The sequence below is a fragment of the Hordeum vulgare genome, chromosome 5H (genome assembly GCF_904849725.1).
Source record: "Hordeum vulgare subsp. vulgare chromosome 5H, MorexV3_pseudomolecules_assembly, whole genome shotgun sequence".
Lineage (NCBI taxonomy): Eukaryota > Viridiplantae > Streptophyta > Magnoliopsida > Poales > Poaceae > Hordeum > Hordeum vulgare.
In genome coordinates this window covers 440202858-440226751 of record NC_058522.1, presented here as the reverse complement: position 1 = coordinate 440226751, position 23894 = coordinate 440202858, and the positions used below count along the sequence as shown (strand labels likewise).

Below are 23894 nucleotides of genomic sequence, written 5' to 3'. Positions count from 1 at the left end.
AGAAAGAAATGGGAAGAAAGATGAAAAAATGGATGCTGTGTGGGCTCAACAACCAGAAAATTCAAGGTATTTCGACTATTTATGTCTAGTCATTTTATTCATCATCGTTTGTTCAAAAACGAACTAAGGTGCCGCCTCGCCTCGCGCTTTAAGTGCCTAGGCGGTGACCCCCCCGCCCCCCCACCCAAATGCCTGGACGCCTTAAAAACCATGATGATTGCTGAGGTGGCATGGTTGCATGAATAGATCAGTGCACAGATTGCAACTTATGACCACATGCATGACTTGATGATGTGGCATGGTTGCATGAAGAGGAAAAATGGGTTGCAACTATTTAAGAATAGAGAATTTATTTAAATTGCACGGATCAGAAGGGAATCATGGCAAAAGGAAGCCTGCTACTAAAATGCAACTGGTCAGTTTGAAAATGCAATAAGGATGTGGGTTTATTCAAGCTGTATTTGAGAAAAACATGAGATAGGTATCCAATGAAATAAAGTGAGATTCTGCAGTTCTAAGTGGTTACAAGTTTAAACCCTGGCGCAAATAACTCTTAGCTAAGCTCACTGTGAGAACAGATGATCTAAAAATGTACTGGACTTCACATGAGCTCCACTTGCAGGCCAGTAGTTCTTTTACCTCTGGAAATGACAGTTGACCCATTTCTGGACATAACAATGCTTGTCTCAGCTGCCATTTCTAAACTGGTTTGTTGTTCTAGCCCATTTTCCTCTTGCCCTGCTCGCTGTGTATTTTGTTCAACTCCTGTTGAGTCTTGATTTCCTTCTTGCAGTTCACTGTTTTCCTCATTTATTCCATTTTCTTCTGGTAGATTTGTATTGTCTAACATGATCTTTGTTGTCTTGTGCTTCTTTTTGTAGAAATAAATTATCAATGCTATCAAAAGGGAAGAAGTTGAAGCAACTCCAGTAAGTATGAATAATCCCCTGAAGTTGGCAAATGTGAGTGTGCTTGAGCCAGTGAGAGGGCCAACATTCTGGCAATTGTTTTGATCCCCAATCCATTTCTTCTCAATCTGGATCATAGTATCCCCCCCGGTTACGTTGAGGATTGCATTTGAGATGTCCCTAAGTAAGGGATTTCCCTTTGATAATGCCTGTGCAACAAATGTGGTCATTTTATTGTTCATTTACACCAACCGTCAAAACTCGAACATATCTTATCTGACTGAGGTAAAAGTATAACTCTATAAGCGCAATCAAACATTATCAACTATTCAGTAATCTGTCTGGCCCTAACCTTTATCACATGAATACATGATTGCTAGTAGGCAGTAGGCACCATAGTAGGTTATCAGACCAAGATAATTAGTATAGGATGTTCAGATGTATTTATGTGATTGCTAGTTGAATTCATTTTTTTAGAACCAATTGATTTGGTTATAGTGACTTTCTCTGTAGGTATATAGTGTGAAAGAAGCATATCTAATGTAGTTAAACTTACATATCCAAAACCTGCAGCCTTATAAATTGGTCCCACCATTGTGTATCCCTTGCAGTGGTTTGACAGGAATAGTTTAATGTACGGAACCTCATGCACAAGAGCAGCAATACCACCATTGTTGCTTCCTCGGGAAAGTGCTTCATGAAAATCATCAGGATCGTAGGGCTTGATCTTCAACCTGTCAAAACCGAGCTCTTCTAAAAGTCCCTTTACGTATGAGCCACGTTGATATCCTACACATTCTCCACTTTGTAGGAGTTCATGCACATCTGTTACTGTTGGCTGAAGCTGTTGCACAGTTAGCATTGATGTCAAGCTCGCAGTGTAACTTGATGTAAGCACCATCAGAAATACTAGCCAAACAATCAAAACTATCCGGGACAGAAAGCGTTGCACAAGCTCTTCTGCAGAAAGTCACAATGAAGTAAATTAGACAATTTTTGGCCATCTCAAGTCCAAAGTTCAAAAATGCAACATCCATATCATATTATTTTGTCAGTTATAATACAACATGATTCTATGATAATTATTTTCCCTCTGTTTACTGCATATTAAATATCTAATATTATATGTGTAGTGATGAAGCTACCGCATTTTTGAAAATGCAAAGTTACCCATATATGTTCAGGAAATATCATATGCATTATATGTTTGTTAATAGTGGCTATTTTTAGTTGCATCAGCATTGCACAGTTCTTCACACGAAACCTCTCAGATTGATGCTGTATATTATGCACCAACATAGAAAATGGGTAGATCATGGTAAGTGTACTCAACTCCCTTCAAATATGGAGAAAAAGATCATAATCCCCAGCTGGCTGGGAATTGGCCCACGAACATTCTTGTTGTTTCCTAGAAATTCCAATATCAATACGACCACGCCGGTGTAGATAAAGAATACAACGCTTCCAAACCACATGCCAGGTGCTAGTGGCTTCAAGAAAATCCATGTGTTCCTGTTTATGCTATCCCTTACTGGAACAATCATTGCTATTCCCGATTCTGTGTATGGCAGAGTGAAGTCGACGTAGAAAGTTCGGTTATACCTTATTGTTATATCTCCAATTACTATATCATATATCTGTAAGGGCAAAAAAAACCTGTTAGCTGGCTGATAGAAAATAGTTCTGCCTTGAATCTCCTTTTGGTAAGAATGCTAAAGTAGTTGTGAAATTCGGAATATAAAGAATTAATTAAGAGTAGCACTCAATAGATAGTCACACCTGCTTCGTATGTTGTTGCCATGTAAAATAATTGTTTGTACCTCTCATAAAAGGGGTTAACGTTGCGGTCAGAATTTTAATACCACCTAATTGGTGTTACGCACCGAAATATCATGTGTCATCCTTAGGTGGTTTCTTACAAAAAGTACTGAAAACAGATAATGGGACGACCTTATATGGCCAGTCTGCTCGAAAGCAGAGAAGGATGGCAATGGTTCTGAAGTACTGCATGAAATAAGTTCAAAATAATCTACAATAACTATCATCCAAAAGAAATATTTGGTATATCTTGCCTCTAACATGTTAAATGATATGAGAGCAAGATGCTTCATGGCCTCAACTTTTTACTAACTAAATAAAATCAATTGGGAATACACTTGAATTTATTCATACCTTAAGATAAACTTGGTAGACAAAATCATTGTAATCTTCGCTACTTCGATCATCCGTAGTACTGAATATTACATATTCATAAGGGAGTGCATAAGGAAGTTTCTTAACTGCCTCTTCAAATACATCAACTGAAAAACCACTTGCTTTAGTTGCACCTGTGATATAATCCTTTTCGACCTTCATAAATTCTGGATATCCACTTGTGCACACACCAACTTGAAGTTTCTTCCCTCTTACAGGAATCTGAGAACCCCGGGGTACCTCTTTGGACTCTCCTGGCCAGATCACAGGATATAGGTCACGCGCTGATCCCGAAAGTGCTGTTGCAGGTCTGCTTTTATTTAATTGCCGTGAGATTCCATTTTGTGCAGTCCAGAATCCAATTTCTCTCCATCCTTTCCCTACCACATTTATTATTTGAAATGTTGAAATTTGCAGCTGCCTGTCTGAAACGTCAAAATTGCCACTGAGGCCTTCAAATTGATTCTGCAAGATTTCTTGTAATAGTTTTGGACCATTACCAGATGTTTTCAAGGTTTCCAAGCTTGTTGAGTTTCTTGTGACACCTGGTTTTGTAAACGTGGCATTGGTAAGTCCAACTTTTTCTGCAGCTTCTGCTACTAACCTGATTGTATCATAGCTCCACAGTCCAAAGGTGCTTAATTTCAGCGGTAAATCAGTTGGGTTGTCAGCTTGGAATCTCTTATTCCATCTCGTGGTGAAGTCATCAAGTTTCGTTGATTTGGGAACATAAAACTTGACACCTAAGATACCACTCAATGATTTTAGGACAGAAGGATTCAGTGAATCTATGAGATTGGTTACTCCATCTGTCATGATCCATGCATATCCTTTGTTCATCATCCCTACTTCTTTTGCCTTGATGAAGACACGGGAAGCCATGGTAAATGACATATGCACAACAAAGACCGTTGTTTGCATTGTCATCAACTTATAGAGTTCTAGGGTAATTTGTTCACTAGTTGCTGATGGAGGGATCACACTTTGGTAGGGAACATGAGCATCGATGTCTTCTAGGACATCGACAAGGTACGGTATGATACCTCTCCCATACTCGGTATCTTCATAGATAGTCACGACCTTTCTCCACCCATAGGTTTTAACTATGGAGGCAATGCAATTCAGCTGTGCTGAGTCATTTAGTGTTGCTCGCACAAAATATGGATGACTTTTAGATGACAGAGATGGGCTTGTTGCTGTGAAGGATATAACTGGGACGTGACTTTTATTTCCCAGCTTTGAGATAAATACAGCCTGCGAAGATTTCTGAGGACCAACAATGGCTTCTACATTGTAATCTTCCAGCAGGTTAATAGCTGTAGAATTTCATACGAAGAAATTTTTTAGTTGAAGACCCTACATAAAATGAACAACAGAAGATGAAGAAACCTCTAAGTTGCACTCATCTGTAAAGCTAAAGCTTCAATCCACATGTTGGAGTAGTGTGTTTTGAGAATGTTGCCACTCACATATATTAATAGCGTGTAGGAGAGGGGAATAGGTGATAACTTGTTAACTGGTTCCAATTAGGATTATTTATCTTGCACATATTGTATGTGTATGGCTTGCACACAATGAACTGCTTGTTACTCTGTGATCTCATGAAAGGATATGTTATGAAGCAGATTCTGCTTTGTATTACAGAATAGGACTGCAAGCAGTTACACAACTTAAGCATGGATAGTTATTTTTTGTCAAATCCATTACAACACTTGCTATAGCTACTGCTTCTGTAGTTTGCAGGTATTTATTTTCCCTAGTTTCTGCATGTATGCTACTGGCTCCCTTATTTTTCTTGATAGACACTACTGTCACAAGTTTCAGCTTTATTATTAATCCTCTTCAAGTGTACATCTCGGGGTAGCTCATCTAGCATTATGCAATTTGTTTTCACTGTATTTCATTTATCATTCGTAGTTTTTGGAACCTGCTGGAATTGACCCAGGCTTTTACTCCTTTCAGTTGGAGGCTGATACATACAACAATTCCTGTGAGTGAGTCAATGTTGCTTCTCTGCACACTAACAAGTCAACCACTACAGACCAAAATTTTGAACACCAGATTCAACAACTGTTGCCGTTACAGTAGCTAAAAGTTGCAATTCTTGATTTTCAGGGTGTGTCATCGTTTCATTTACCTGTTTTTAATACATCAAGTTTCACGTCGTAATAATGCAAACTTTGTGCTTGTTGTTAGAGCTCTTCTGCATGTCGGTTTACCCATAACTACTTACGAGTACATCCATAACCCATAACCATTTTTCAGGTCCTAAGATGCACAATTGACGGTCTGAGTGTTCAGTTCGTCCATTTCAGCAGTAAAAGGTAAAGCAGAATAAGCCAATGCAGTGAACTCATGACAAGAGTTCAGAGCGCGTACCTTGAGATGCAGCTCGGACATCATCCCTCATGGAATCTCTGATGTGGAGGACTAGCTTGGTGCTATAGTTCTGATGAACAGCATAAAAGTCCTCCATAGCCAATGAAATGCTGGTCCGTGCTATTTTGCCAACCATGGTCTCCAAGTCAAGGATACCGCCGACATGGAATTCCTGTGCTCCTCTAGAGGCATTTTGGGCGACAACAAAGTTAAAAAGTGGCAACAAGAGAAGCAGGATGACCCTAGATGCAATCTCCATCTGCTGAGCCAGAGGTTTGCAGACTCTTCTTGCATTCAGTGAGTGTGGTTATATAGACGTTTTCTTGGTAGCCCCTGTCGGAGGGTCAGTCAAGCATTCAAACTGTAGTTTTAGTATGACGATGAGCTCATTTACTGAGTGGCATGAAGCGCTGTTTCTAACTTGTGAATTGCCTGGTAAAAAGGATTTTGACGAGGTGCTCGATTGAATTGGTGCCATCGGTTTGAAAACCTCGCAAGTCATTATTCTATAGACACGCATTCAGTGATCTGTTCCTGGTAATTTACTCTGCTAATTAATGCTGGTTAGTCCTGCAAAAAATGTTACTTTACTTGAAACTCATTTGCGTCTTATTGGGCGATGAAATGGTCTCACTAGGCACTAGCTGTATCAAGTTATTTCTCAAAGCCAGGCACACAGGTTTTGCTGGCTCGTCTCACGGTTGACTTGACTGTGTTAGTGAAATGGTCTACCATGTACTCCCCTCAGGCGATGCTAGGGGCCCCCGAAGCCCTAGCCGCCAGAGCGGTTCCCTCCTTCCTCGGCCGCCGCTACCGCCGGCAAGGGCCGCGGTGGCGGCGGGCCCTGCGCCTTAGAGCCAGGGCGGGTGGTGCCGCGGAGCCCCAGCGAGGCGGAGGGGCCGTCGCGTGCGGGGAAGACGGGGCGGTGGTCAGGGCGGCGGACCCGATGTGTGGCGGCGTTCGTGGCCCCATGGCCGGCCGTTGTCAGGTTGGATGGCGGCGGAGGCGCTCCATCCGGCGAGGGCAGCGGCTGCGCGCAAGGGCGGTCATCGATGGCTGTGGATCTGGCGTTTCCTGCCCAGATCCGTCACGACTTGGACTTCTTCGGCCGGTGACGCGAGGAGGATCGGTGTGGGGGCGGCGAGGCCCCTGCCGGCATGCCGACGGCGGTCTTCGTCTACATGGCGTGCCTCCCTCGGTTCCATCCAGCCACGAGATCGGGGGGTCGCGACTTCCGGTGAAAACCGCGCCGACCTCGGTCCTGGCGGACGATGGCGGCGTCTAGGACGTCGTTACCAGCCCATGGCATCGTTGTTGCAGGTCGTGGCACTACACTCGTGATGCTCCGAGGGAAACCTTAGATCTGAGTCTACCGGTCGGACGATGATGGCATCTTCGATGTCACTTACCTTCTGAGGGCATCGTTTTGGAGTACGTGCTAGGTGAACGGGACAAGAGGAGGAGCGGTGTTTGGTCTACCGTGAGCCATACGGTGTAGCCCGGCGGCATGGCGCTGCGGTGGTTCGTCGACATGCACGTGTAGGCGGACACGTGCAGGATGGTGGCGCTGTCTGGCACCGTGGTGGCGTCGACGGCAGACCTCTCAAGGATGATGCGTTTGTTCTAGCTCTGGAGAGGGTACGGTGGTAGATGGTGGAGGCGGCCTCTGCGCCGGACCAGTTTGGGATCCAGTCTCAGTGGTGGCTGGGCTGGAGCATCAGACTATAGATGTTAGGATTTGGTGCGATATCTGTTTGGTATTTGGCCCGGATATTCAGCACACCTTCATCAAGGAATAGGAGTAGCAACATGTGTTGTCTAGATGATGGCTTCAGGCTGACTGATGTATTACTTTGTATGGTCTCTGTGAATAATTAATAAAATGGCTGTATGCATCGTCTAGATGCAGAGGCCGGGGGTATATCCTCCTTTTCTAAAAAGAAAATATACTCCCTCCGTTCCTAAATATAAGGTGTATTGGTTTTCTAAAAAACATTATAGCAAAAGTATAAATATTTACAATACCAAATATCTATAATATAAAATATATATCAGGGTGAATCTAATGATAATGATTTCGTATTCTAGATATTTGTTTGTAAATTTAGTCAAAGTTTTAGAAGTTTGACTTTTTGAAAAAAATTATACACCTTATATTTAGAAACGGAGGGAGTAGTTAGGATTGGCTTAATGTGATATCGTTTATCCCAGTTGGCATTTGATATTGTTGTTCTCGCTTGTCAGCAGAAAGTACATGTTCAATCTGGAACAAGTCCTCACTAGTAGAAAACAGGGCTTTGGTCCTGGCTTGATACAAGTATTAGTCTCGGTCGACTTACGAAGCGGGATTAATGCGTGCATCAGTCCCGGTTCGAACGGCCAGGACGCCGGGAGGGCATCAGTCCTGGTTCTTCTAGGACCTTTAGTCTCAGTTCGTGCCACAAACCGGGGATAAAGGGTCTGGCTCCTGATGCAACCCCTTTAGTCTCGGTTCGTGTCTGGAACCGGGACTAAATGGCTATCTTCGGTCCCAATTCTAGATATCAACCGAGACTAAAAGATTGCCTACATATATGCTTGTCCCTGCCCGCTTACTCTTATTTTTAGCCGGCCAGCGTGTAGAGGTGTGTGCTATTCTAGTTCTCACCTCCTATGCACATGAGGTGTTTGACGAAATTCCCGAGCCACACTTAAGCTTTCTTTCCTCTCCAAGCTCGACCTCCAAGCTTCATTTCCCTCAAGATTTTTCTAGGTTTGTCGATGCACCAACTATCCAAGTGTTTTAAAAAGGTTAGCAACTTCGTCTCCTCATCTCTCACTACTAGTTTAGCTCATTTCAAATGCTCTAGAAGTAGTGTGGTTTGCGGGTTTTAGTGGAGGAGTGTATGTGTGAGTTTATTTGGTTTAGATGCACAATTTGATCTATATGTTGTTTATATACTTAATCATATGATGCATGCAGATGAACCGATAATGGATGTACGGTGAGTGACGCATTTCCGACTACATTGACGGCCTGCATAATTTTCTTGAAGTGGCTGAGGCAACAAGCTGAATGGTTTTATGTATTGTCTATCTACTGTTTGTGGAAATACGAAGGATTACTCTTCCTAAAAAACCCTTCACTTGCACCGTCTCGAGAAGGGTTTCGTGCCACACTATAATGTTTGGACCAAGCACGGAGAAAGAGGGGTTATGATGGAAGACAATGAAGAAGAGGATGATGACAACTATCTAGATCCTATGTTCCCTGAATAGGTGATACTGCAACGGGGGAAGCTGAAGATCAAGAGGCACAAGATGTGCCTGCTGATGATGATATTCGTCGGCTCATTGTTGATACACAAAGAGAATGCGAAAGTGAAAGGGAGAAGTTGAAGTTCGATCGCATGTTAGAGGATCACAAAAAAGGGTTGTATCCAAATTGCGAAGATGGCAACACAAAGCTCGGTACCACACTGGAATTGCTGCAATGGAAGGCAGAGAATGGTATATCTGATAAGGGATTTCAGAAGCTACTAAAACTAGTGAAGAACAAGCTTCCAAAGGATAATGAATTTCCTGATAGTACGTACGAAGCAAAGAAGGTTCTCTGCCCTCTAGGATTAGAGGCGCAGAAGATACATGCATGCCCTAATGGCTGCATCCTCTACCATGGTGAGGAGTACGAGAATTTGAATTCATGCCTGGTATGCGGTGCATTGCGGTATAAGATCATACGAGATGACCCTGGTGATGTTGAGGGCCAGCGCCCCAGGAAGAGGGTACCTGCAAAGGTGATGTGGCACGCTCCTATAATACCACGGTTGAACCGTCTGTTTAGAAACAAAGAGCATGCGAAGTTGTTGCGATGGCACAAATAAGGTCGTAAGAAATACGGGATGTTGAGAGTACCCGCCGACGGGTCCCAGTGGAGAAAAATCGAGAGAAAGTGGGGGACTTTGCAGACGAGGCAAGGAACGTATGTTTTGGTTTAAGTGCAGATGACATTAATCCTTTTGGGGAGCATAGCAGCAATAATAGCACCTCGCGTGCAACTCTATGCATCTATAACCTTCCTCCTTGGATGTGCATGAAGCAGAAGTTCATTATGATGCCGGTGCTCATCCAAGGCCCTAAGCAACCGGCAACGACATTGATGTGTACCTTAAGGCCATTAGTTGAAGAACTCTTACAGTTGTGGGATAAAAAAGGTGTACGCGTGTGGGATGAGCACAAACAATGGGAATTTGACCTACGAGCGTTGCTGTTTGTAACCATCAATGATTGGCCTGCTCTTAGTAACCTTTCAGGAAAGACAAACAAGGGATACCATGCATGCATGCACTGTTTAGATGAGACCGAAAGTATATATTTGGACAAATGTAAGAAGAATGTGTACCTGGGACATCGTTGATTTCTTCCGGGCAGGCTGTGACAGTCCGAGACCGACGCTCCAGAAGATTTCCCCTTTATTCCATTCTCGTCGTGTGGTTCGTTTGTGTGTCGCATTCATCGTCGCATCATTCGCATCATCTGCATTGCATCGGCACTACATTGCCGCCAGTTTCAAAATTTGCATCCGTTGTTAGTTGCCGGTTCTCTCCCTGTTCGTCGTTGACCGTTTTGAGCCTGACCACACACGCACGCGCTCGTGGTATCGATAAAATATTGTTTTTAAGGTGTCTGAAAAATATTTTTGGATAGGGTTGAAACTTCGCGCGCAGTCTTATTTTAGTGTAGGTAGGCTGCCTGTCAATTTTCGTCACAATCAGAGTCCGTTTGATACCCGAACGGTCGACTGTAGCAGCACCGTCATCGGTTTATCGTCAGACGTTTTTCGGTGTTTTAGAATCTCGTTGCCGGGCCACATTCTCCCTTTCTTCTTAGTCCACCACCAGTCTACACAACCATTAAGCCCACCTAGCCCTAGGGCGCAGTCGAGACCATCCGATTGCGATCCTACGGTCGAAATCGGAGTTAAAAAACACTAACCCTAGGCCTTAGTCTATAAATAGGTAGCCAACCCTAATCCCCTCGGTTCCCGTGCCACTCCTAACCCTAGCCGCCACCGACCCAGCCCCGCCGCTCCTCCTTCGCCCAGCTGCCGCCGGCCCGCAAGACCCAATTCGGGCCCGCCCGGGCCCGAATCACCCCAGCTCTCCTCGCTCCTCTTCGCACACCTCTCTCCTCCCGCACCCCTGAAGAGCCACAACGAGGAGCAGCTCCTCCGCCCTATCCCCGCCGGTGGGCAGCCGCCGTCGCCCCTCTCCGGTAGCCCCGCCGCTTCGCCGGTCGCCGCCGGGATCCGCCCCGAGCACTGGAGATCCCCGCAGCCAGGTTTTCTTGGCCGAGCAAGGAGGAGGACGAGCTCCTCCCGCGTCGCCATCGCCAGCCCAGCGCGCCCCTTGATCCGCTTTGTCGTGCCGCCGCGTGGGCCCGCCACAGCCCGCCATCCCCCTCGGCTCAGCGCCCTCCTCCGAGCTGGCCCGTCGCCCGAGCGGCCTCCTGAGCGTGCCGACTTGGGCCCGAGGCCCACTCTGGTGAGCGGCCCTGTCTTATTCCGCGCCATGGGTGTAGTATAACTATTGTGCGCCCATGCCTAGTTCCGGACCACCTGCAGATTCGGCCCATTAGTGTTTTTTTCCGCGTTCTGCGTTTTTTTCAATTAATCGAGGAATTTCAGGTTTTAGAAAAACCATTGTTTTTAAAATCCCCGTAAGTTTTAATCCGTGCGTCGGATCGCGACAAGTTATATATGTAATTTGGCTAGAATTTTGCGTAGATTAATATTTTCCAACTCTCATGCATATTTTAAACTATTTAGCATGCTATGTGCATCGGTTTGCGTGCCAACGTGATATAAATGGTTTAGGTCGTAGTTATTTAATCGTAGCTCCGTTGGAGATGAGCCATATATGTAAATTGACTAGAACGATAAGTAGAATCACATGAACCACTTTGTTTTTCCGTTTAACAAACATAAAATGTGATTATGATAATTCTGGACAGATTTAGAAAGTAACGCGTGGGGTCGTTTCGGAGATGCTATATGTCATTTCCGGCTTCATTTAAAATGCCTAGATAGGTAGTTTAATTTGTGCTTCACCCTTTGCCATGTTTAAACAACATTTAATATTGTCGTGTAAATAAACGAGAGTGAACTAAATAATTTAATATGGAGTTTCGTCAATATGTAACTTGTTGCATATTGAGCTTCACTTAATGTGTAGCGTTTGACTGTGTGAATTGCCATGCCCTGCCTTGCATATCTGAAAGTGATCATGCATCATATTAGGAGGTGCATCATGTCGTGTCTGTGTCGTGGTGAATATCGTGTGTTGATTCTTGTTTCCGGTTTGCTTTGTCTCGATAGAGTTCCGCAAGCGTGTCGGAATGTGAGGACTCGTTCGACTACGTCGGGTTGTTTGCTTCACAGAATCGTTCTTCTTCCAAGCAGGATCTCAGGCACGATGATCATTTTCCCAGATATCATTACTATCACTGCCATGCTAGTTGTCTCGATTCTTTCGCTATGTCTCGCTACTTACCACTTAAATGCCAACCTCTCAACATTGCCATGAAGACCTTCAACCTGATCACAACCTAGATGTTGGAATATGCCCTAGAGGCAATAATAAAGTGGTTATTATTATATTTCCTTGTTTATGATAATTGTCTGTTATTCATGCTATAATTGTATTAACCGGAAACCATAATACATGTGTGAATACATAGACCACAACATGTCCCTAGTCAGCCTCTAGTTTGCTAGCTCGTTGATCAATAGATGGTCATGGTTTCCTGATCATGGACATTGGATGACATTGATAACGGGATCACATCATTAGGAGAATGATGTGATGGACAAGACCCAATCCTAAGCATAGCACAAGATCGTATAGTTCATCTGCTAACGCTTTTATAATGTCAAGTATCATTTCCTTAGACCATGAGATTGTGCAACTCCCGGCTACCGTAGGAGTGATTTTGGTGTATCAAACGTCACAATAATGATGTGATGGACAAGACCCAATCCTAAGCATAGCACAAGATCGTATAGTTCGTCTGCTAACGCTTTTATAATGTCAAGTATCATTTCCTTAGACCATGAGATTGTGCAACTCCCGGCCACCGTAGGAGTGATTTTGGTGTATCAAACGTCACAACGTAACTGAGTGACTATAAAGGTGCACTACAGGTATCTCCGAAATTGTCTGTTGGGTTGGTATGAATCGAGACTAGGATTTGCTGCTCCGTGTGATGGAGAGGTATCTTTGGGCCCACTCGGTAATGCATCATCGTAATGAGCTCAATGTGACTAAGGAGTTAGCCACGGGGTGATGTGTTATTGAACGAGTAAAGAGACTTGTCGGTAACGAGATTGAACAAGGTATAGGGATACCGACGATCGAATCTCGGGCAAGTGTCGTACCGATAGACAAAGGGAATTGTATACGGGGTTGAATGAATCCTCGACATCGTGGAACATGTGGGAGCCAACATGGGTATCCAGATCCCGCTGTTGGTTATTGGCCGAAGAGATGTCTCGGTCATGTCTGTATGGTTCCCGAACCCGTAAGGTCTACACACTTAAGGTTCGGTGACGCTAGAGTTGTTATGGGAATTGTATATGTGGTTAACGAAGGTTGTTCGGAGTCCCGGATGAGATCCCGGACGTCACGAGGAGTTCCAAAATGGTCCGGAGATAAAGATTTATATATGGGAAGTCCAGTTTCGGTCGCCGGAAAAGTTTCGGGGTTTATCGGTATTGTATCGGGACCACCGAAAGGGTACCGGGGGTCCACCTGTCCCGGAGGGCTACATGGGATGGAAACGGAAGGGAACTAGCCCCTAGTGGGCTGGTGTGAGGCTAGGAGGAGGCCCAAGGAGCATGGGGGGCCAAACCCTAGGCGTGAGGGCTACCTTGGGTGGCAAGCCACCCCCTAGGGCGCTGCCCCTCCTCCATCTAGGGCTGCCGCACCACCTAGGGTTTCCCTAGGGGTGTCCGCACCCCCTCTCCCTCCCTCCTATATATAGTGGAGGTATTGGGAGGGCTTCTGTGGCGCCCCGCCTGATTACCACTGTAGCCAGACGGTCGCCACGCATACCAGCCCAGGAAATCACTCTGGCATGCACGTTTACAACAAGTATCATGAACACATGCATTTCTATTAATGAATATAAGATTCTTACACGATGAGCTACAAGGGTGATGGCAACGGAAAAGCTCTATCTAAGGCAGCATGGTCTTGGTGCAACTCCAATCCATAGGGATCTGACTAGGTTACTCTTCTAGCCCGCGAACGCTCCGGTTCCTCGATGACGGACGACGGATCCTTATGTGAACCTGGCCATGTTAAAAGCCACCGAGTACTTTTGAATGTACTCGCAAGCAAACCAACTAACATATACACTAAGCAAAGCAATCTATGGCATTCATGCACTTATTATTAGAGCAACATTAATTATTATGGCATAGCTTACCTATCTAGCAGGATTTAATATCATGATATAACAGGATTAACCAACAAGATAACCACTAAAGTAGATACAATAAGGTAAAGCATATTGAGTAAATGATTTATACTCCAAATGTTCTCATGATCCAATCTGAATCTGATCCAAATCCAATCCGAATCATGTGGTCACCCGACCACTCATCTCATAGCCATCCCATGCCTAACATATCATATTCCTGACATCAACTGGTGTCTGTACAAGACGAGTTCTTCCATCATTATTATCATTATTACGGTTGACAACCTACTGAGGTCTGGACAGGCTGTCCAATACCGTGGACGCGGCTATTCGAATAGATTTGACACTCAGCAGAGGTTGCACACTTTACCTACACCATGGAGCACTGACCTCGTGATCCCATTCGTGTGGACGAGTGTTGCCCCAACGAAACTTGTCTGACCCGTGACTCTTCCATCGTACCCCCGGCATTCATCCTCCCCCGGTGTCCGAAACTTGTCTGACCCGTGACTCTTCCATCGTACCCCCGACATTCATCCTCCCCCGGAGTCCTGCTCTGGGTGGCCCTGTGTCCTCATGACACCTGCCACCATCGTGGCCAAACTAAACTGTCCCAAACGGGGATGTGCGCACAAAACAACTCAACTGGCTCACAGGGTTATCACCGCCTACCTGATCAGGGTACCGCGCGTGCATAACCCTCCCTCTTTGGAGGTACCGGTGAAAGAGCACGCGATCAGACCAAGTCAAGGTCGTCCCATACTGGCAAATGTGGTTGCACTGATAAGCCCGGACATGTGACTCTGGATCAACCCACTAGGTTTGGTTTTAACAACATATTTATCAAGCATGGTTGTTCATCAACAATAACTTAACATGATGATAACTATGTATGAGATAGCAACGGTACAACAACCTATCTCCATATCACCATAAGTCATTAATAAGACAAGATGTAAATGGCAAATTATTACTTTACAATTTCTAGCTGTAAGATACGACCCTCGGAACCCTTGCATAAAACTGGCAAATAAACCGGTAGCCACTAGAACGGTCTTTACAAAACAGGTCTAGGACATTACCGGAATAACTCAACCCTGGCTCAAGACGGCTGGAAAGCAACTCAGAGCATGAGGCGGTGTTGATAAGGAGAATGTAGCAGTTCCCTAAGACGGCCGAGGAACAACTCAGAGCATAGGGTCACTTCCATGGAAAGAAATTCAACAGCTGCCCGTGACGGCCGAAAAGCAGCTCCGAACACGGGCTGGCTGCTGACAAGAGAAATATAAAGTCGACATCCACCCCGAACGACCGAAAGCGGCTCAGACTCAGGCGTGGTGCCGTCATTGAAGAAAGTGCGAGCAAGGGTTCGTCAGCATCTCATACAGCCCACTACTATGCACACATACATAAGCATTTTAATTTAAATATGCAAGAACATAACATAGCAAAGCTTGAGGGCATATATCAGATGGTTGGCTTGCCCAGGGTCGAAGAATACTCCGGGAAGAACTGCGGAGAGTCCGCGGAAAGGATCGTCGAAAACCGTTCTCTCTCGGAAGGGGCTGGTTGGAGGCAAGGGCATAATGGGCATTTTTAGAATGTGAACACATAATGAAAATGATACCAACATGATGGGCTCGACGAGACGAAGATGAGGGCGTTGGTTTCACCGGAATCGGAGTCCCGAGCAAAAAGATATGAGTGTTTGAAGTAGAAGGACCTTCCTGTAATTAAAATATTTACAATCGGGTCCCTAAGAGCACAGCCGCTGGCGCCTTCTAAGAAATACGTTTCCCAGAGGCGGAAACGCACCAGTCGTCTAGCGCCACCAGTTATCCACGTCGGCGGGGTCAACGCGAGTGACTGACAGCGGGCCCCACCGCGCCTTCTCTCTCTCTTCCGTGGTCGTCTCCTTCCCCCCGATGCTGCACGCAGAGTAGAGGAGGGACGCTGGCACCGACGATCGTTCCGGCGACTCGAGCCACCTCCAGCAGAGCTGCAGGTACTAACGAGCTCACGGAGGAGCGTCGCGTCCGTCCCGGCTGGTCGCAGACGCCGGGGAGGGCCGAGGCGGCGACGGTATCGGCACTCGCGGCAGAGGCCATCAGCCAGGTCTGGCCTCGAGCATACCGGTGTACATATCTAAGTGCCAACATATCTTGCTCGCGCTCATCCATTGCATGAGTGCTCAAAGTCAAAAGGGAGAGGATCATTTTGACTTTTGCCTGACTAGTGGTGTGGGGATGAGTCAAAATAAGATTCTGAAGGAGACCAAGTGTGAAGTTTTAGTAGATTGAGTTCTCAATTAAACTATATATTATTTTTATGTTCTAAACCTATCTCTCACTTCTTGCATGCAAACACCATTTGAAGACATTCAAGTCACGGGCAGCGATAGCTCTTGCACTTTTATGTTCTTACTTTGCTAGTTTCAATACTAGATATAGACTCTTGCTTGTTATTGTCTTGACTTGAATTGCATATCTTAGTTTCTTTACTTTGAAGTTCTTATATGTGTGTTAGCATGTCACCACAGAAATTATGCTTGTTATCATATACCTACTCGAGGACGAGCAGGAATTAAGCTTGGGGATGTTCATACGTCCCAAACGTATCTATAATTTCTGCTTGCTCCATGCAAGTTTTGGGTGATATTGCTATGTGTTTTGTACACTTTCATACCTTTTTCAACACATTTGAACTAACCTTCTAACTCAGTGCACCCAGTGCTAGTTTCTGTCTGCTGATGTCCGTGAATTGCAGGTTTATACCCATATTTACAATGCCCGAAAAATTCCACAAAAAATATATAAAAAATCATCGTTCTAGAAGACTCCAGACGGCCGAAGAAGGGCCAGAGGGGGAGCACGAGGCCTCCAGGCGCCCTGGTGGCGCGGCCTGCCCCTTGGCCGTGCGAGGAGGTCGCCTGGGTGGGGCCCACCCCCTCTGGTGCCCTACATTGGCCCCTATTTTTACCTCCGTGGAGGAAACGCTGATTCTAGAACCCTTTTCTCCAGAAGCAATTCCGATCTCCACCGCCATAGCCAACAAGTTTCGGGGGACCAGAATTCCTGTGCCGGCACCCTGCCGGGATGGGGAAGTGCCCCCGGATTCATCTCCATCGAGGTTGCTTCCTCCCTCCATGAACCGGGAGTAGTTCCTCCTCGGGGCTGAGGTCTTCTACAATAGCTATGTGGTTAATTCTCTCTCCCATGATATGATCTTGATTGTGATCATAGGCTATGTTAACCTACACTACTGGAATCTGCTGGTTTCCCGACAACCAGAGCTGACGGCAACGACCTGTTTAACGGACGGCAAAGGCTTTGCCGTCAGTGTGCGGTCGGCAAAGGAGCCGTCCACGATTTTATCGGCAACCACCTTCTTTGCCGTCAGCTGCAAATCGACCGACGACAAAGCCTTTGCCATCAACTTTGTGGCACAGGCTGACGGCACAGAGCAATGGCGACAACGGCGCAAGCCGAGCCCCGTTAGAGGGTTAACGGCAAGCTTTGTCGTCAGCTGGACGCTGGGGGACGACAAAGTTCTGGTGGGCCATACGTTTTAGGGATGGTAGAAGCACTGACATGTGGGTCCCCTCTTTGCCCACAGCCGAAGCACAACTGACGGCAAAGCCGAAAACCTGGGTCCCCTGGGTCCCCTCTTTGCCCACAGCCGAAGCACAGCTGACGGCAAAGCCAAAAATCTGGGAAAATTTTGTGTTCTCACAGTTTCTAGGTTACACAGGCTGTCGCCACGTGTCCTTCTTTGCCGTCAGCCCACCGACGGCATAGGATTTGCCGTCAGTAAGCTGTAGGCAAAGACCCTATGTGCTTTTTTTATATTTGTTTTCTGTTAATTCCATGCATTTGCAAAACATAGATACAAACAACAATATATATATATATATATATATATATTTTCCCAGGCCCTAAACAGCACCACAAGTGCATCACAAAGTGCAAACAACACCAATATATGTAATTAAAGTGCAAACAAGATCACAACGTATTACAAAGCATCACAAATGCATCCGCAAATACAAGTGCATTACAAAGTTCATCTAAGACTACATGAGTACAGTCCGTGGAGTATCCATCCATATGCCATGCTGCTTTATCAAAATCTACATAATGAGAAAGAAGTTAGAAGAAGAATACAATAAGAAAGAAGTTATCTAATTAAGCTAAGCAATTATAAGAAGAAGTGGAAGAAGAAGAAGAAGAAGAAGAACAAGAAGAAAAAGAAGAAGAAGAAGATGGAGAAAAAGAAAGAAGAGAAAAAGGAAGAATAAGAAGATTTGTTCTTCTTATCATATCCTTTTCTCCTCTTTCTTCTTCTCTTATTTCTTCATCTCTTCTTTGTTCTTCTCTTCTGGTTTCTTTTTAAACTTTCTAAACTAATTATGTCATTTTTGAGCTCTAATATCAACTTTTTGGCGTATTGCTTGATGTTGGCATTGCCTTGGTGGTGTGCCACACCAACCAATTGGGCACGACGGTCCTTGGCCATAGTGTGGGTGCTCAACCAAGCCTCTGTGCACCACCTGTCCACTATCATCTCCCAACAATCCATCTTATCGGCCAACCATCTCGGGGGCACATATGAATGTAAGTTAATGAAGATTGAAACTAAGTATTATAACTAAATAGACCTAACTAGCCCTAACAAAACTATTACCGAATTGATCTTTGGAATGTACATACCTCCATGTACTCGGTCTTATCAAGGTAAATCTTTCGACATTCAGCCTTTGCCTTCGGCTCCCCTTGCTTGGCGTACCAATCTCGAATAGCCTGAACATGCAGCTCGTGCCTCGTGTTATTCAATAAACTCTTGCACTCTTTCACGAGGTTCTTCTTGGCCGCCTCCTCCGTCCCCTCCTCGACCCTAAAGTAACTCTGCAATTATGCCATATAGATGCACAGATGAATAGTGAAATGATTTGGAAGGAAATAACAATATATAACATTGTATACTTTTTATTGGGTAAAATAATAGTTACCCAAAAATCAGCCAACACCATGTCGGCCACGCTCACGCGAACAACACCATTCACATGTGTGTTTTCCGGGAGCAGAGCGTCTTGGTAGTGCTCCCACTTGAGTCCTGGCTCGGGAACCATACCCTCATCGGGCAACTGCACTATCCCAGGGAAGTGCTCCCTAAGTAAAGCACCAAGGAGGCAGTTTGGATTCCGGGTATTCTTCAGGTAATCCCACCCCCTACATAATGATAAGGCAAAGACATTAGCTACTTGGTGAAATATAATGATATAAGGTACACAATATATATCAACTTACTTCTCGCCATCTGGCTCAATGAACGCCCTGTGCTGCAACTCCAATTGGTCTGGAACTCGTGTCATACCACGTTGGTAGACCGACTTCCTGGCAGACGGGCTCCGCCTCTCTCCCTCAGCTTCCGCCTCAGCCCCCTCAGCCTCCTCCTCAACCTCCGCCTCAGCCTCCGCCTCAACCTCCGCCTCAGCCCCCTGCATCGGTGTCTGCTCCTGGACGGGGGATCCCGCACCGGTGACACCCTCGTCTGCAAGGGTGAAGTGGCTGAGATAGAAGTAGCCGAGGGTGGTGGCGACTGGCTCCTATCAGGCAGCCTCCCTCTCCCACGACCACGTCCTCTGCTTCTCTTCTTTCCTCCGCCTCTCCCACGGGGCTCCTCGGCAAAGCTCTGCAACAAAGTTCTCCCTAGCTGCCCAGGTGCTATCCTCAACTTATCCCCGCCTGCCATGTCTCACCACCTGGAACGATAAATAGTTAAATAATTAGTACAAATTCAAGGACAATAATTAAACGAACAATAATAAATACATGAATAATTCAACTAATAATTGAATAATTAAACAACAATGTTTGGATGCATACAAAGTACTAATAGTCGGGATCATGTGTCTCTTCTTCATGGTCAATTGAAGCAAAATCATCATCAGTATCACACGTGTCGTCATGACTGATATCGTCATCGGGTTCAGGGACATCATGTGGAAGGCCTTTTTGTAACCGATCAAGCATTGATAGCTCATCCGCATTGGTAACCTCTTCTACTTCCACTTCTTCCTCATCATCACGTGATTCTTGTTCCTCCGTGTTCAGGGTGGACGTAGAGCAGTTTCGGGTACGACGTCTCACACCACGTGATTCTTGGAAGAATTCTCCATCTTTTGTTATTGGGTCAATTTGAGGTTCATAATCGTCTTCATTTGGGGGAGGTGGTCTAAGATGTGGCGGCACATCGAACACGACATACCAACCTTCCAGGTTCTTAACACTTTGACGACAGTATGGCAGATAGAAAACTTGGGTGGCCTGTTGAGCCACAATATAGACATCGGCACCGCTTAACTGGCTGTCTTGTCAAATTTCGACTAGCCCAAGATGTTCATGAGTCCGTCTTGTCTTAGTAGGATCGAACCAATGACATTTGAACACAACAACGTTCGGAGGATTTTCACCATAATAATGAAGTTCGTAGACTTCTTCAAGTCTTCCATAATACTCGATACCTCCCTCGCCTATAGCAGAGACACCAGAATTGTTTGTTTTTTCGACCGGGCATTGAAAGCTCTTTGCTAGCAGTATGTAAGCGATACCCGTTGATGTCGTACTTCTGAAATGTACGGACCTTAAAGTCAAAACCATTAGCTATTTGTCTCAATTCATCATCGACTTGCTCATCTGAATTAGCCTGGAAGTTAAGAAAAGATAGAATTTGGTGTGTTACTCATGAGTAATAGCAACAACGGAAATCACCTATTATATATAAGGGAGGTACCGTTTTTTTGAACCAAGAGATGAAACCGGGATAGCCGCCTCCTGTCTTTTCAAGAAGTTCATACTCGACAATGGATTCTTTTTCGATGGCAACACCATTCGAGAATTGTTCGACGGTATCGACTGTATCAATTAATAATAGTTGTTAGACACAAAACTTGTTAAAAGTTGCGAAACAATGTACAGAGCACTTACTCGATGTATGGCCGAACTTCTGTTAAGTTGTTCAATATATACATCGTTAGTGTGCGCCACTCCTCGACGCACAACAACTTCGGTTTTCCCACACCAGAAGGTGTGAGCTTCCCTTTGAAGAGGATGAGATTGGATTCACATCGTTTGGGGTCGCCCACATTGTACCAAGGCTTTGGATTATGCAAGCTATGCATAGTGGCATCATAGTGTGCTGTTACGAAGTTTGCCACCTCCTCGGTAATGAACGCCTCGGCCATTGATGCTTCAATTCTACGTTTATTTTTACATTTTCCTCGAAGTGTCTTCTGCATTCTTTCAGTTGCGTAGCACCAACGATTTTACACAGGGCCATCCAATCTTGCCTCGGTTGGGAGATGCAAAATCATGTGTTGCATCGGGTTAAAGAAGCCCGGTGGAAAAATCTTCTCTAACTTGCAGAGCAACTCAGGCGCCAACTCTTCCATGTCATCTATCACGGCACGCGACAAATCTTTAGCACAAAGAACACGGAAGAAATAGCTCAACTCGGCCAATACTAGCCATTCAGCCTCGGGGATATAGCCCGCAACATCACCGACATTATCCGCTCAAGCCATATGCGCCAATCATGACTCTTGAGCCCAAATTTTTTCATTTTTCAATGCTCGCTCCCCTCGCTAGATTCACAACATACCCATCGGGGAACAACAACTTTTTTGCACCCACAAGAGGATTTCCCTTATTGCTCCCTTCTCAAGATTGTACCAGGCAGGTGGTTTGGACCAATTTTTTCTTCCTTTCGGTTCTCGCATGTTTAGTGATGGCCTATCACACAGAGTCTCCTGGTCAACTCTAGCCTTTGTATTATCTTTGCCCTTATCAGTGCCGAAAAATGTGCCAAGAAGGGCCTCGGCGATATTCTTTTGAGTGTGCATCATGTCAATGTTGTGTGGAAGTAAGAGGTCTTCGAAGTAGGGGAGATCCCAGATGCATGGCCTGTGGGTCCAGGCGTGTTCCTCATTATAACCCAAGAAATACCCTGGACGGTTTGGATCAGGCTCCATAGATTTTAACTGTTCATTAATTTGTGCCCCCGTCAACGCAGGTGGTGCCGAGTGTTTGACAACTTTACCTTTCATGAAATTCTTCTTGTCTTTTCTGAATGGATGGTCCATATGCAAGAACTGTCTATGCAAGTCAAAGCAGGAATACTTCCCACCCGCCGGAAACCAATGAAACTTAAGAGCTGCCTTGCATTGTGGGCATGGGAACCTTCCATGCACACACGAGGCAACGAAAAGCGCAAATGCCGGCAGATCATGCAACGAGTATTGGTACCAAACATACATTTGAAAGTTCTCTTTCTTAGCTGCGTCGTATGTGCTGACCCCATTCACCCAAGCTTGTTTCAAGTCATCCATCAGCGGTTGCATGTACACACTCATATTCTTCCCCGGATAGTTTGGCCCTGGAACTATCAACGTCAGAAATATGTGCTTTCTTTGCATAATGGATGATGGTGGAAGATTGAGGGGAATTACAAATACAGGCCAACAACTATATTGGGTAGCCATCATACCAAAAGGATCGAACCCGTCGAGGCTGATGGCGATTCGACAATTCCTTGGTTCTTTAGCTTTTTTCCTTATGTATACTATCGAATGCCTTCCATGCGTCACCATCTGAAGGGTGTACCAACATCGGAACTCCGTGTTCATCTAATTATTTCCTAATTCCATGTTTGTGCCATGTCATCTATTTTGCTGTTTCTTTGAGCATGTAAAGTCGTTGAAGTCTTGGTAGGATCGACAAATACCGTAGGACACTCACGGGGATTTTGCTCTGCTTCTTCTCACGTTCACCGTTTTCTACCTCAACATATCTGGAGGACTTGCAAAATGGACAATATGTTTCGTTCGCATACTCTTTCCTAAATAAGGGACATCCTTTCTCACAAGCATGTATCTGCTCATACGACATCTTGAGTGCACTAAGGATTTTGTCTGACTCATATAGGTTTGGAGGCATAATATGACCTTCGGGTAGAAAGCGCCCAAATAGGGTCATCACTGAGTCAAACAGGTCTCTTCCAATGTTGAATTGGGCTTTCAGAGCCATTACTTGTGCGATGGCATCTAGCTGAGAAATCTTAGTGTGCTCGTGAAGAGGACGTTTTGAAGACTCCAACATGGCATAGAAGGCTTTCGCGGATTCCTCCATCTCTTCGTCCTTGTTCCGAGCATCATCAAAGTCATTCACCATGTCTTCAATCCCTGTACCATAATCATCGGTGCGCCGACGCAATACCTCGTCTCTGTTATGTTGGGCCGACTCACCATGAAATGTCCACAAGGTATAGCCGGGAGTAAAACCACGCATCTGCAGGTGTTTACCCATTACATCCTTTGTCTGTCATGAATAATTCTTGCACTTAGTGCTGGGGGACCATGTTTTTGGCTGGCCTTTAGAAAATGCCGTTTCCACGAATTCATATGTTTTTCTCAACCATTCATCGGTCATCTCTCTCTGACTATGGTGACCGGTGTACATCCATTCACGATCAGTCATTCTGGCAAGCTAGCTATATAGTATACACATATAAATAATATAAATTATCAGTTCATCAAGTATGTTAAATTAATTATGGCCATTTTTAATCATGGTTAATACATTTGGATGCACGGCATGCATACCTACGAGCTACGAGCTACTAGGTAAATATGGGTCCTAATCCCACCCGAGTATGTGTAGATTGGGTCATTTCCCCATGCTCTGCTCCCGATCCAACGCAAAATTTCGGCAGCACCTCCCCGCTGTTCTCCTGATACACGTCTCGGCAACTATCCGAAAGGATGTGTACCCGGAGAACAACAAGGAGGCGCTGTCGAAACTCTGCATGGGATCCGGAGCAAAGCGTGGGAAACGACCCAATCTACACATACCCGGGCTATCCATGGATAACATTGGACAATTCGAAAGAATCACCATT

At 45.3% G+C, this 23894-nt stretch overlaps 1 protein-coding gene and 1 long non-coding RNA gene across 4 annotated transcripts; one reads left to right on the top strand and one right to left on the bottom strand.

The window, feature by feature from the left end:
• Positions 1-251: 251 nt before the first annotated feature.
• On the bottom strand, positions 252-6104 carry LOC123397916 (glutamate receptor 2.8-like). Its single transcript, XM_045092433.1, has 5 exons — positions 5481-6104; positions 3081-4417; positions 2242-2545; positions 1465-1868; positions 252-1117 (listed from the first exon to the last, which is right to left on the bottom strand). Exons 1-5 carry the CDS (start codon positions 5737-5739, stop codon positions 602-604), a joined length of 2820 nt encoding a protein of 939 aa, XP_044948368.1. The 5' UTR covers positions 5740-6104; the 3' UTR covers positions 252-601.
• LOC123397917 lies at positions 621-5453 on the top strand. 3 transcript variants are annotated; one of them, XR_006610041.1, is made up of 6 exons: positions 621-707; positions 882-929; positions 3320-3409; positions 3519-3669; positions 5064-5217; positions 5367-5453. It is a non-coding gene; the product is annotated as an uncharacterized LOC123397917 (long non-coding RNA). The 3 variants fall into 3 exon arrangements; XR_006610042.1 differs by having other exon boundaries at positions 882-962; XR_006610043.1 differs by lacking the exons at positions 621-707; positions 882-929 and adding an exon at positions 1109-1193.
• Positions 6105-23894: the final 17790 nt, after the last annotated feature.

What these genes read in the sequence shown, in the direction of transcription:
- LOC123397916 (XM_045092433.1), bottom strand. Translation starts at nt 5,739, where the DNA reads ATGGAGATTGCATCTAGGGTCATCCTGCTTCTCTTGTTGCCACTTTTT. An exon ending in TGTCCGAGCTGCATCTCAAG is followed by an intron (nt 4,418 to 5,480) that starts GTACGCGCTCTG and finishes GAAATTCTACAG; the next exon opens with CTATTAACCTGCTGGAAGAT. An exon ending in AGGCTGCAGGTTTTGGATAT is followed by an intron (nt 1,118 to 1,464) that starts GTAAGTTTAACT and finishes TTTGTTGCACAG; the next exon opens with GCATTATCAAAGGGAAATCC.